The 14661-nt window shown below is 35.3% G+C and overlaps 1 protein-coding gene across 1 annotated transcript; it reads right to left on the bottom strand.

Annotated features, from left to right (window-relative positions):
- Positions 1-453: 453 nt before the first annotated feature.
- Positions 454-12983, bottom strand: LOC147407971 (ABC transporter C family member 10-like). Its single transcript, XM_086436777.1, has 13 exons — positions 12601-12983; positions 8525-10591; positions 7633-7953; positions 7464-7550; positions 6173-6760; positions 5928-6092; positions 4493-4787; positions 3388-3602; positions 3007-3312; positions 2121-2184; positions 1811-2050; positions 1531-1715; positions 454-725 (listed from the first exon to the last, which is right to left on the bottom strand). Exons 2-12 carry the CDS (start codon positions 10559-10561, stop codon positions 1591-1593), a joined length of 4443 nt encoding a protein of 1480 aa, XP_086292903.1. The 5' UTR covers positions 10562-10591; positions 12601-12983; the 3' UTR covers positions 454-725; positions 1531-1590.
- Positions 12984-14661: the final 1678 nt, after the last annotated feature.

Raw genomic sequence — 14661 nt, 5'->3', positions numbered from 1 at the left:
TGTTTTGGGGTTCGGATTCTAGCTCTGGTTCCACTGTTTTGTGAATCAGAATCAGAACCAATAAGAACTAGAAGTGAAAAAAAATTGAGAAAAACTAACAATTCTGATTTTGATTCCTATAGAACCAAACTGAAACCGGCCATTAGGCTGCAACATCGTATTGTTCTTTTTTCTACCAAAGCTAATCTTATATCGATGTGTGATCTACCATCCCTTTTAAGTAGGGTTTAGGATCTTGGGCCGTGAAGATTTGGTGGGGTACAAAATCTTTCAGTACAAATAAATCTGGGTTAGGCTTGGAGACCTAATGATACACGACCAAAGAGAGTTTCGTGCCCTAAATGTCATGTAGGAATGATCGTTTCCTTTCCCGTCAATCGGACAAACTGAATAAAAGTCACCCATACCAGTAATGTTTAAAAGAATGTGGGTATTTTATGTTTATCAACCAAATTATAAATTATTATGATTATTATTATTATATTTAAGAAAAATTATTTTCATAAGGGTATTTTCATAGTCAACTTGAAAACTAATGACCCAACCGCTGATTTATTACATTTTTGATAAATTTAAATATATATATATATATATATATATATTACTTTTTTGACCAACCAAACTTTTGTGGGCTCAAGATCTACACCCTACCCCTCTATTCTCGGCCAGTCTAGGCCACAGGTTAGCCGGCCAATATATCGTTTTTTCTTCTCCAATCTCCGCTCCTGAAATATTTGAACCGCTTTCAAAATGTTAGAAGCACTTTCTTGTCCACCATATTAATAATTTTTCTTACATAGATATTAATTCTTAGTCTTAAAAAGTAATAATTAATTAAGAGAGCTCCTATTGCCACACCAATTCATACATAAATCACCAAAGAATTGCACACAGTTGGTGTGGCAATAGCAACTCTCTTAATTAAATATTGCTGATTATTACTAGTAGAAAACAACAATAGTATAACATGAAACTACATATATATATATATATATTATAATTACAGAAATCCATCACAAACTTTCAAAGTAGAAACAATTTCAATTGTTGAATGTTTATTACTACACCCAAAGATACCAAGAACTACTTGAGATAGCTAAAGGTTGTGTATAAAGTAGCAACATTTGTTATACTAATCAACTTATAACAAGAGAGAGAAGAAATGAAACCAAATTGGATATGAGAAGAGTGAAAATATAACTAAGCTATAGACCATAATAAGTCATAATTATCCTTTATCAAGGCACAATTTAGTTAAAATAAATAAATTTACTTAACTATTGTCAGTTTTAAGTTGTAAGAGAAAAATGAAAAGGACGACTAAACTAATATTTGACTCGGCGCTCCAAAGGAGCCCTCCACAACCTAAGATATTTTTGAAATTGTTTTCTCGGCTTCCCCACTCCTCACTCTGGTCACTATGGAAGGGACCATTAAAGGAAACTAAAAATACACTTTTCTAATGCTAGTTTTAGGATCCTAACCTAATTATTAAAATACTATTTTTAAGTGTAGATGTCATATCCATACCTTGTTGGGCTGTATACGTTGCTCAAAAACTGGTAGACGTGCAGCCACTAATAGCGAACTTCACTGTGAAATTACGTTGTGGTTGCTGGCATTTGCAGTTGACCAGTATTCTTTGACGAGTTGCTGGAACAGCGAACTTTCCATCTTCATCAACTTCATTGGTTCATCATATTCCGCTAGTTTTCCTAAAATTGCTCAAACAAACATTTAGAGTTATTTCCCCAAATTGGTGTGGCTATAGAATTTTTTAGAGTAAAATGGAGTAAGGTCTGAAACTCACCATCGCTAATAGCAAGCACCCTTGTACAGTCCATCACGGTTGGTATTCTGTGGGCCACTGTGATCACAGTGCAGTCCGCAAATTCTGTCCTTATGGTTCTTTGGAGAATTGCGTCTGTTGCATTGTCGATTGATGCAGTGGCTTCGTCAAGCACCAATATCCGACTTCTCCTCAACAAAGCACGCCCTAAACAAAATAATTGTCGTTGTCCCATACTCCAATTCAATCCATCTTCTACAACTGCAATTCCTAAGTTATTATTAAGGAGTTCAAATCAAAACCTCAAGTCCAGACGCACTTACATTCTTACCTAATGAGTCCAGACCCTTGATTTTGTCTTGAACAGCCTCTTTAAGCTGACATTTTCCAAGAACCTTTTAAACATGCATGAAGAATATATTTAGTTAGCAATTGCAATTATAACGGCTGCGGCCAAGAACGACTGGATTATGATTTCCTTCTTAATTACTGAAAACTCCTTAAGAAAAATATTGTTTACTTGTGTGATTATAACAACAACAATCCTTTTGAGTTAGATAAAGCATTGTTCATAATAATTTAATTCACTTAAACTGTGAAAAGGTTTCTTGTACTTTAGATTAAAAATCATATAGAAGAAATATGAAGTCTAGTTGACAATCTGTCAGACTTGCAATACAAACATGTTCACAAGTTCGGTTTTTGACTCCAAATTTATTTTCAATCTGTGCACTAAGGATAATACTATGGACTGATCAAAGACCAAAAAAAAAAATCTTATGATATTATATTTCAAAACCAACTTTTTTAACAAACCAAATAATTGAATTATATATAACACGCTAAATAAGGATAGAGGCACATAAAAAGGGGTTGTTGAAACAAAAGGAAAAGAAAGAAGAGAAAGAAAAGAGTAGCAAAAAAAAATAAAAATCATTTGCTCGCTTAGCAAAAAAAAAATTAGAAATCGAAATTGAAGAGCTTCTTTTTAGAAATTGATAGGGGGCATGGTCATTAAAAGACAGAAGGGTTACTCGCACCCAAAATTCAAAATTTACTTCCATTGGTTGGTATGTCATAAAAAAAAAAATTGGTCTAGCAATATAAACTCTCTATTCTTATGGAGCTGAAACATGCTAGAACATTAAGATGGTAATTGCAAGCTGTTCCATCCTTCCTATAATATTAATGCAACAGAACATTAGCAAAAAATTTACCTCCCATATTTCTTGATCAGTATGTTGTGATAGCGGGTCCAAATTGTATCTCACTGACCCATTAAAAAGAGTTGGATCTTGGGGAATGATCCCAAGACGTGATCTCAAATCATGAAGTCCAATTGTCGATATGTCAAGCCCATCAATGATAATTTTCCCCTCTGTGGGTTCTACCAGACGAAACAAAGCACTAATAAGAGTAGTCTTCCCACTACCAGTTCGACCAACTATCCCAATCTTGTGCCCTCCTTCAAATGTGCAACTGATCCCACAAAGAACGAGTGGAGTATCGGGTCTATATCTGATCTGTTTGACATAAATTCTACTGAGTATTATAATGAGAAACTTTATTTCATACACAAATATCGATGCTACATTTACCTTTAAGTCACGGATCTCCACTTTACCGACTGTAGGCCAATTGGGTATGGGTCGGTTACTTTCTATAATTCCAGCGGCTTCACTGGTTATATGCATGTACTGATTTAATCTTTCTACAGAAACTGCATAATTTGCTAATGTGAACTGGTTTTGAATCGATATAACAAGTGATATGTTTAGTGAAAGACCATATGATAGTGCCATTCCGATAAATCCTGCCATAAGAAGATTGGTAAATGAAGGGTTTTTTAGTTATAAATCTGTAGTTCATTGTTTTCTAACACTTTGTGTATAAATTGAAAAATTCAAAGCAATAATTTTCTAATGGATTGGACTTTTCCTAGGGATACTCTTTTCCAGAGAATCACAAGGAATATCCTCCCATCTCTACAATACTTCTGATGATCTGCCTCATATGTTGTTTTAACTAGATTTTGAAAAATTCGAAGAAAAAAATACTGAAAAGAGAGCGCAGTCCGTCTTAAAAAAGAAGGAAATATAGGAAACACTAGTCTATGCCTTATTCTGTAGCGACCAAACTGAAAATTTAAAGACTATTAGATCCTTTAAATGTGTTTTGTATGTTTAAACACAAATTTTATGGATATATAGCATCTTTTGGGGGGGAAGGTCACAAAACAACTGTCACTAACAAACCACTAAGGCTCAGGGAAATCAATGGTTCGAGCACTCTGGTTCTACGTGCCGTCCTTAAGCACACTGTGGACACACAGCTGGCATGCAGAAAGAGGAAGCCAACATTTAATCAATATCACCTTTAAATGTCTACATCGCTAAAAAAAATTTAACGAATTAAATGATTTCAACCATTTAGTTTTGTTAACCAACCAACTACTCCTAAAAGACCGATTTGTTGGAGAGGAGGAGAACAATGAAACACAAGAGTGGAGAAAAACGTATGCTCAACACTCCCCCTCACCCATAAGGGTGGAAAAAATTTAACCCGTGACCTATACGAACCTAGCGCTCTGATACAATGTTAACCAACCAACTACTCCAAAAGACCGATCTGTTGGAGAGGGGGAGAACTATGAATATAAGAAAATGATATTATTAACAGTTTGAGATCATAAAGTATACTCACCTGAGCCAAAAGTTCCTGGTGGGAGAAAAGCCAAAGCAAGTGCTGAAGACGAAAGTACGGTAGCACCGAGCATTTCCAGACGTTGGATCAACCACTCGTTTGCTGCAAAGTTATGGAAAAATGGGCTTGCATTTCCATTGATGAGGTCCAGGTTCTTGGAAAAGAATCGATCTTCCTCCTCAAAAGCTCTAATTGTCATGGCTCCTGCAATGGATTCGGCTAGATGGTTTGCAATCAAAGACTTGGTTGTGCCACTGATCCGCATCAATTCTTTCGCAGAAGCAAAGTAGTATCTCTATTGGTTCAAAATCAAATTCCACAATAATTACTTTTCATAATTAATAGATCTACCGAAGGAATACTCACACCCAAACAAGAGGATGAGAAGTTGTCTTCCATGATCTTTCCATATAAAACATACACAACCATGATATCACCCAACGAGAACATAACCCACTTGGAAGAACATAACCATAAGATTTATGGACATTTCCCTATAAAAGTAGGCATCCTAAGAAGTATATTGGATTGGTAATTTTCGATTTGCTTTATAAAAAGAAGATATCCATGAACTTCTAATAAATGGTTTCACGGGATTCAGCCAATTGTCTCGATCATGGGATAATTGAGAAATAGGAATCAGCCATGTCAAAAATCTCATTCGAGGCAATGTTAAGGTTAGGAGAAAAATCGAGCGGGTCTCCACCAAAGCATTCCGAAACATTTCAAGATATGTTTTGGAGTCAATTTTTAGTTCCAGTCTCGGCCAAAAGAGAACAAAACTTTTGAAAAATGGTTTGAATCACCTTAATGGGTCAATTTTTCGCCCATCATCAAGTCAGCAATGTTATACAGCAAAATTCAAATAGGAATTCATTTCTGCCTCCAATGTTTCAGTTTGAAGTCTAAAGGGAGTAACAGACGTAGCAGTACCATATCCAAGCTATGTTACCTGGTTTGTTGGTTCGCTTGGTTCAAATTCAGGTTCGTGGTTCGCTACTCTTGAATGAACCCGGTTCATAGAGGTAGATCATAGTGGATATTTAAGTCATTTATGTTAATCTCATAGAAGAAGACTCAGGTCAAGGGGGAATATCATCGGTTTAAAAACAAAGAGGTATATTTAATATCGATTAAATCTTGGGATTTCTAAAATAAGGTTATCTCTAATATTGACCAAACCAGGGGGGCATTTCTAAAATTCACCAAAATAAGGGTTCGCTATTCTTTATGAATCCACTGCGAACAGAACCTCGAACTAGTTCCGCTTGTACCAGTTCGCGGTTCGCTGTAATGAACCTGGTAACATAGTGTCTGAGTAAAGTTACCTAGTTCAACCACCCCATGGAAGTTGGCTTCTTCCCTTCAATTTTGATGTGAGTATTCCACTCGTCAAAATAATTTATAAGGACTTTAGGGACTAGTATCTAATTACCTGTAAACGTATCGTGATATAAACTAGCGGTATGGAGACAAGCAAAACTTGCCAGGTAAGAACAGCCAATACTCCAAGACAGGAGTATGCATTCATGGTGGAACTAACAGTGAACATTAAGCTGAATGGGACATCAAGATCGACAGTTGTCAAGTCAGAAGAGACCTATATAACACATAAAATGTCAAGTCACAACGAAGTCTCTAAGGCAAATTACATTAAAGTTCATGCTTATAGATTCTTACCCGACTAAGTATCCTTCCAAGTGGTGTTGAATCGTAAAAAGACATTGATGCATGGAAAAGTGAGTTCAATAGCTGAGAAAATAAAGATTTTGATGATTCGTGACCCAAAACAACCACAAATAGACATCTGAGGACCAAAAAGAACGCTGAGCTAATTCCAATCAACAAATACACAGTGATCAATCGTAGTTTGCTAACAAGAGGGTTCTCAACATTAGCAGCCATCCATGAATTCTGTAATATTTGCCCGACCACAAATGTAAGGTAAGAGAGACTAGCCAAGGAAAAGTAGAAGAAACCCTTGTTCTGATTCAAATACTGTATATAAGGCTTCAAACCCGTATCTCCTCTTTCTTTCTCTTCTTGCTTTATCAATTGATCTCCTATTGATGCTTTTGACTCGTTTGCCATATAAGTCTTCTTGATAATTCTTGTAGAGGTTACACATCTTTGAGGAGAAAAAGCCTCATCAAATCTCTCAGAACCAGCTGTATCTTTGTGTGCATTGACAAGGCCCTGAAATATTCTACTAGACGCTAATAGCTGATGATAAGGGGCGGCGCAGAGGATTTCTCCATCTGACATTAACTGCCAACAGCATTGTATCCTTCATTGGTAAATGTCCACAGTTCATGCATATAAAACTCTCTTGAAAATTAATTTTAGGAACCTTGGGGCCAAATTATTTTTTCTTAATAAAAATTTCACCACCAAAATGTGGTGAATTGTGAATCATTTAGATAGGCAGACCACATATCACATAATTATTTTCAGTAGTTCTCCTGTACTGGCAAGAATATGGGATTTGATTATTTGCAGTAAGCAATAAGTGATGTATGGAATATATGACATGACAAAGGTGGAGTGTTGGAATATTTCTATTGATCGGTCATGTCATATAGGCCCGAGTCAGACATCCAGTTGCTTCGGGTGAGACTAATCCCAGTCACATGCACCTCCCCCTCAGAAAGTTCTACATGCAACTGGTTGAGTCGAGGGTCAACCAATGTACAATCAAACCTACTTCTCGATTCAATAGAAGCCCAAAGAAGTGAATATGGTACCCAAATAACGAGAGATATGTAAAAAGCAGGTCCGATTACGCCTATTCCTAATCCTAAATGGAATGTAACGACGTAGGGATCCATATGTAAACATAGTATCTATTTAAATGATCCTTTCTAAAAAATAGTAAAATATGAAAATCAAGGCTAAGGATTTAAAAAAGAAAATCATGCTGAAAGAAGACTGTAAAGAAAGTGAAAAGTGAAAAGTTCAAATGTTGACTAACCAAGACAGAATCAAATGCAGGAAGGAAATCGACTTGGTGGGTTACGAGTAACAGTGTCTTCCCAGATAGAGCTCCCATGACGAATTCCTGCCAAGGACCAAAGTTAGCTTTCACTATGGAACAACAGTCCTAGCCGCATAAATTTCAAGGAGATAAGAGATAGGGTTACATTAAATAGGCTTTTGGCAGTGTGGGCATCAACAGCGCTGAATGGATCATCCAAGAGATATACATCCGCATCTTGATAGAGAGCACGGGCAAGTTGAATACGTTGCTTCTGACCACCACTGAGATTAACCCCTCTTTCTCCAATTTCAGTGAGATCACCAAAAGGTAATGCCTTGAGGTCCCTTTCCAATGAACATTTCTCAAGTACTTCTTGGTATTTTTGTGCATCCATGGTGGAACCAAATAGAATATTCTCCTGTATTGTTCCAGTTTGAATCCATGCTGTTTGGGAAACATATGCAATCTTTCCATATACTTGAATCTGTGAATGAAGCGAATGGATCCATATAATTAGACCATGTATTTCTAATTAGAAGTTCGTAGTTTTATTGCATTGGCAGATATGCATATTAGACTTAGTATTTGACATAGAAATAATGTATTAGAGAAACTGTACCAAGGCACAGAATTACATTTCTGTTTCATCTTTGACACAATCATCTCCAGTACTTTTTTGAGTCTCAAGATATTTTTTGTGACTTCCTATAATAGGTAGAAACTTTATTTTCTCTCAAGAAGTCATTATCTAGAAAGAAATTGAATTTTTTTTTTCTTCTTCCAATAAAAAACTAAATTTTATTTTAGTTTATAACAAGGAAAAGTATCATGAGATTTACGCAATATTTTGATCCAAATAATTATTATTTTCCCTAATTTTCATGATATATTTTTATTTCTCTTATAGATATAATATATCATCATGGAAAATGAATATTAAAATTTCCCGGGATTTTTTTCTTGGTGAAAACCAACAATAGAACAACATTATACAAAATTTCCATATATTTCTCAAATATTAATTGGAAAAGTAAATGGTTGGTATGAGAACTTACAGCGCCATCAGCGTGTGGAACCTCTCCAAGAATGGCTGCCAAAAGAGTAGATTTACCTGAGCCGACCTCTCCACAAATGGCCACCTTTTCACCGGGTTTAACCTCCAAATTTATGTTTCTCAATGTGGGATTTGACAGATTCGCTTCCCATGAAAAATTGGCAGACGTGATAAAAATTGAGTGCTTGAGACCCTCCCTATTGCACTTTTGCCTAACACAACCATTTTGCAGCTCGGGTGCTTCAAGAAACTTCACAATACGTCTTAGTGCAACCTTTGCTTGAATTGCAACGCCAATAACATCAGGGATCGTTCTAATAGGATCTTGAACAAGCCGAAAAGTTGCTACAAAGGTGAAAACGTTACTTGCATTGAGAGGAATTCCAAGGAAGTAACAAGTCCCAAAAGTCGCAGCCGAGACCAATACCGGAGATGTCCAAAAAAGGATGCTATAGTATGCTTTTTGTAATTGAACCGCTGACAAGAACCTGTACTCCTTTTTCCTCAACTCATTTACAACATTCTTGAAATGGGTCTCCCATGAATACAGCTTCAACACTTTCATGTTCACAAGAGCCTCCGTAGTAGCCTTCAACCTCTCATCTTGTGCCACCATGAGCTTTGTCTGAGAAGTTTGATGCAGTTTGGCTAATGGGATGTTGCATACCACAGTGAGTATAATAACAACTAAGGTCGCAATCGTCGCAATCCCTATGGCACGGAAGAGAATCACCAACGTGATGCAAAGCTGAAGGCTTGTCGCCCAAGTCTGATGAAACCAATAAGGGAACTCACCTACTCTATAAGCATCTACTATAACATAGTTCATTATCTCGGCAGCCGAATGTACCATCTTTGTAGCATTTGAGAGTCTCAATTGCTTCTTATAAATAGCTGCCAAAAGCAAAGACCGAACTTGAACACCAATTATTCTACTTCGAAAGTACCATTGTCTCTGTGATAAGGATTCTATGCATTTTGCTAAGAAAAGAGAAATGGCCAACACGTAACCTTCGTATCTAAAAGCTTCTTTCCCTTCAGAAACATCAATGAAAGCTTTAAGAAACAGAGGACCTGAAGACAGAGTGAGTATCTTAAGTAATGCGAAGATTCCCGAAATGAGAAATTCTTTCCATTGGCACACAATTATAGTCCACAAAATTGAAGGTTGTGTGGACTCTATGCTACATTTCTGTTTATTTAATTGCTCCATAAACTTCATGTAACAAGTTTCTGCTCGATCCGCTTCTTGCAACTCAGGTATATCTTCCTCTTCAAGGATTTTCTTACTGCCTTTCTTCATCAAAGGATTCAACCACCAAAATGAAATTCTACTAAAGAATCCAGCTTTTGCAAAAGGAGTAACATAACCATCCGAATTAATTTTACCATCAGCATTAGCTTCACCATTTAAAGGAGTATAGAGATCAGTTTCCGCATATTCGCACCCTTTACAAGTGCAAAACACCAATATAATAGCTCCCGGCAATGATAGAGCATCTAAAACAATTTTAACAGACACTTCTTTATGCACAATGGCATCCAACAGAGATGAAACACAGAGGAATCCCGCAAACAAGCTAGCAAGTATCAACCAAAGACTCACAAAGGTTTCTTTATCTCGTCTTCGTCTAAGACTCAAAGTTAAACCAAGTAACAACCATGTGAAACCATGTAATAACACCACTAACCACCACTGCAGGGGTAAAAGGGTCTCCTGTTTCCTAATTTTTTCTTCTAGAATCCAAATCCCCAGACCAAAGTAAAACAATCCAAGACCACCATTGAAAATGGAAGAAAATATATGTAAAGGTGAAAAACCTTGAAGATGTGATGGAATTCGAATTGTTCTTGACGTTGGTTTGTGTACCAAGTAGAATAAGAACATGAATAGGAGTAGGATATCAATAGAAATGGTGAAAATGTGATTGAAACATGAAGATGGATTAATGAATCCAAAATAATAACCGCATTCCTTCCCACCATTATATGAACAAACGGAATTCCCACATAATGCGGTCCAAAGGGTGTTTACCATGCTTTAAACGTTGACTTTCCAAACTCTGCACTGATTAACAAGAAATGAACTCTCAAATGGAAGCTAATTGGATATGAAAATATGTTGACAAATGCAGGACATTATGTGTATATTTACGTGTGTGTATGTTTGTATGCATGTATGTTAGAATGTAAACATAGATCTAAAGCATAGTTTTAAAATTCAAGAGTCAACCATAACATAGCAAAATAATCGATGTGAGTTGGGCACCTCAATGGCAGTCCCAAAAATAAGTCAAATCGGCTGAGTTTTCAAAAAACCAACCGATTATCCAAAAACTTGAGTGAGTTGATCAGTTTGGAATTGTTTCAGTATGTTTTTTAGAGGAATTTACGAACTCATGGGCAAGAGATCCTGAAACACATACCAAAATATTTACCAAATCACCTTTTTTTTTTTTTACTATTGTGGTAATTATTTAAAATTTTAAACGATATACCTTTTACACTAGAATACCATAAATACTCCTGCCCCCATTTTGAATGCCAATTCTAACCTTATAGCCTTTTAACCGTTTAAGAAAACAGCTTATTTACCAAAAATGGTTTTTACTGACTTTGCAAATAGTTGGGAATGTGTGATTCTATCATATATTAATCTAGATTATAAAAATATCAATTTTGGAATAAATGAAGTATTTTGAATTGATGTTTACACCATTTCACTCAAAAGGATTAACTTTCCGTTCCAAATTGACACATACTCGGTGGGTATCCATCCAATCTACAATACTGAGTTTCAAAACCATGATATAATTCATGCACATTGAAACCTCATGGAGATAAGAATTATTGAGAACATTCTAACCAAAAAAAAAAGGATAAATTTACCAACTCATGGACGAGAGAGATCACGAAAATACAATTGACATTCCAAAATATTTACCCAATCACGTTTATTTTACTATTGTGGTAATTACATATATATTTTTTTAAATGGTAAGATAACAGAAGCAAATCAGTATTTCACCAAATTAAGATCATAGGCATTTACATTATTTACTAATAACCTTTTAACTGTTTAGAAAAACAACTTATTTACCAAAAACGCATTTTTACCGACTTTGTAAATAGTTTGGAATGTGCATTGTCCCTGTAAATAAGATAATTTTATTGCATGTTTGGTAACTCACAAAAAAAAAAACAAAAAAACAAAAAAAAAACTTAATCCAAGTTCTTCCCAATCTAGAATTTAAGAAATATTTGATCTCTTGAATCTAGTCCATTGGTTCAAAATTAAATCATATCTCTTCTATCAAGATTCCTTTTCCTTAAAATTTTATCCCTCTCTTTTCTAGGATATAAAATTCCCTAGTTGAAAGAATCCTAATTAATAATAACCATGGTTTTAAACACCCACCGAGTTCAATTTTGTTCTGTTCTGTTCGATCCGATCCGACTCTGCCAAGTCAATCTGATTCAGACTGATTTGGCGTTAATTGATAACTATATATTTAGATTTATATTTAAAAAAATAATTACTTTTTTATATTATAATTTATAAACTGGATTAATCGAATCCTACATTCACGAAAACCGATCTGGCATAATTGATAATTATATATATTTAAAAAAGATTTTTTTAATTCTATTATAACAGGCCAAATCGATCCTACAATCACCAAATCCAATTTTATATTAACGAAAAACCCTTAAATTATTAAAAGAAATACCCCATTCAAACAGACCGGCTCGGTCAGGTTTTTCAAGCAAGCAGACGATTTGAACCTATGGTTGACCGAATCAAAGGGTGGACCTAAATTGAAAGCTTAGAAACCCTAAATTATTTATTCTTACGTAAATTTCAACTGAAACCAAAAAAAAAAAAATGTTCAAATTTATATAAAATCTTCCAAAATTCTAAACAGATTTACGTGAATAAGAATCAAAACAAGTTCAAATCTTCAAAATCACTTCCAACCCTAGTAAATTCCTCTCTTTTTTTTTCCCTCAAACCAACCTAAATGTGAGATTCTCTAAACTCCAAAAATTAAGATAAATCGAAGCAGAAACACTAACCTCAAGTCTTGTGAAACACAGAAGTTTATCAACCTTGGCAAAGACACTGAGTCGGAACTGAGTCACTGAATAATAAACAGAATTATTGCTGAGACGAGAAATTGTAACTGAGTTTGTAGACGGAGCTCTCAAAGAAGACGACCCGTTACAATCATTCGAAGAAGAACTGAAGAAGTTGTTCTCTTTCTTCGTGGTGTCTTCGGTCTGAACGCTTAAGACGCCAAAATTAACTTTTTGTATAAAACGTCTGCCACGTGGGATACAGGTCTTCAGTCCTATCAGAACGTCTGTCATCCGTGCTATTTGAATTCCTTGTTACACTGACTTCCTACACCACAGCCTTCAAAACTGTATTACAGAGAACCATCGATTTTCCTCAAATCTATATCATTCGTATCTAAAGGTAAAACAGGTTTTGTGTATAACCACCACGTCACCAGGACAGTGCGGACAGAGTTGAAGGCGATTTTGTATTAATTCAGTTTAGCATTTTTCTTTTACCACGGTTAAAGGACATCAAATAAAGTAAAATGCTGAACTACATGACACTACGTTCAATAATGCGCTGACGTGGCAATATGTAGATAAACCATAAATTGGATAATTATAAAAACATCCCACAAATTAATAAGGGCAATCCGCTTCCTATTGACTTGATTTGCAGTGAGAATGATATTTACGATGAGAAGATGATTCTCATAAAATCCTATTAAAATTTGAGGGGTTAGAAATTTTGGAATGAGCTGATTTTTTGTGAAGATGATCTTTTCATAACAGAAATCATGATCATCAAAAATCAACTCATTCCTAAACTTTTAACCCATACAAGATAAAGCAATTCGACTATGGTAGGGGTTGCCCGTATTAATTCGTGTGGTGCTTTTATAATTTTCCATTTCTTGGCTTGTATTTTGAGAAAAAAATACTTATGATTTTCTGACTTGAAAATTTTCACTTTGTTTGTACGCAATTAATATGGTAAAGGCACAAAAGTACAGGTCTTTTTCTTAGGGATACACAAAGAAAAGATCAATGGTTCTGTATCCTTCCACGTCAGACCAAGTGAAAATTTTTGAGTTAGAAAATCATTAGTCAAAAAAGAAATCTAGAGCCATGATTTTCTTACTCGAGTATTTTCACTTGGTCTGACGTGGAAAGAGTACATAATTGTTGATTGGTTTTTTCAGGATGCTTTGGGATACACAAGAAACCAATCAATGGTTTTATGCCTTTGTCACGTCAATACAATTTTTAACACAATGTCGGAGGAAGTCAATTTAGAACGACTCTCAAATGAATAATGATTTTCTTACGCCCCCATACGTTCCCTGATGTGGCATGTGCTAGAATCATAGATTTTTGCTTAGATACACAATTGCACATATTTATGGAGATGTATAATCGTGTATCCCGATGAAACCTATGGTTCTAGCCCATGCCACGTTTGGGAGCATATGTCAGAGGGGGGTATCAAAAAATCACGACTCTCAAATATATGGTGACATGAGATGAGCACAACCTCGAGCACTGTGTTTTACAAAGAACCATCTATTTTTCTCAAATGGACACATTCCTATCTAAAAGAAGAAATCTATGATTCTGTACACACCACCACGTCGTGTCGAAGGCAAAGTAGGTTGTAGAAAGTAAGTTAAGCATTTTTCTTTTCTAACCTTCACTGTTAAAGTTTTAAAGTTCATCATCACATAAATGATGGATAAGATGAAAAGTACAGATTTTCTAGAGATTAATTGAATTGTTCTAGAGATGGAATAAACTTTTATAGGGTAAAATTTTTATTGGGAACTTTAAAGAGAATGTATTCCATCTCAACTTTTGTTTCCAAAGTTGATCTTTAGCCCATATACCAATTACTTTGTGAACCAAAACATTTGGGTTGATTTTTGTGTCATTGGATTCCATGAGCCAAATAATGAAGATGCTAAATATAAGTTTTTGAACCAAAAAATGCTCTCTTTATCTTCCTTCTTCCTTACTAAAGTTGGTTTGATTAACTTTGTCACACAACTTCCATTTATGTTCCTTCTTTACTAAAGTTAG

The sequence above is a fragment of the Akebia trifoliata genome, chromosome 3 (assembly GCF_017979445.1).
Source record: "Akebia trifoliata isolate Shusen 1 chromosome 3, ASM1797944v1, whole genome shotgun sequence".
Classification (NCBI taxonomy): domain Eukaryota; kingdom Viridiplantae; phylum Streptophyta; class Magnoliopsida; order Ranunculales; family Lardizabalaceae; genus Akebia; species Akebia trifoliata.
Note: the sequence above shows the minus strand (reverse complement) of the source record. Positions and strands in the feature narration are given on the sequence as shown.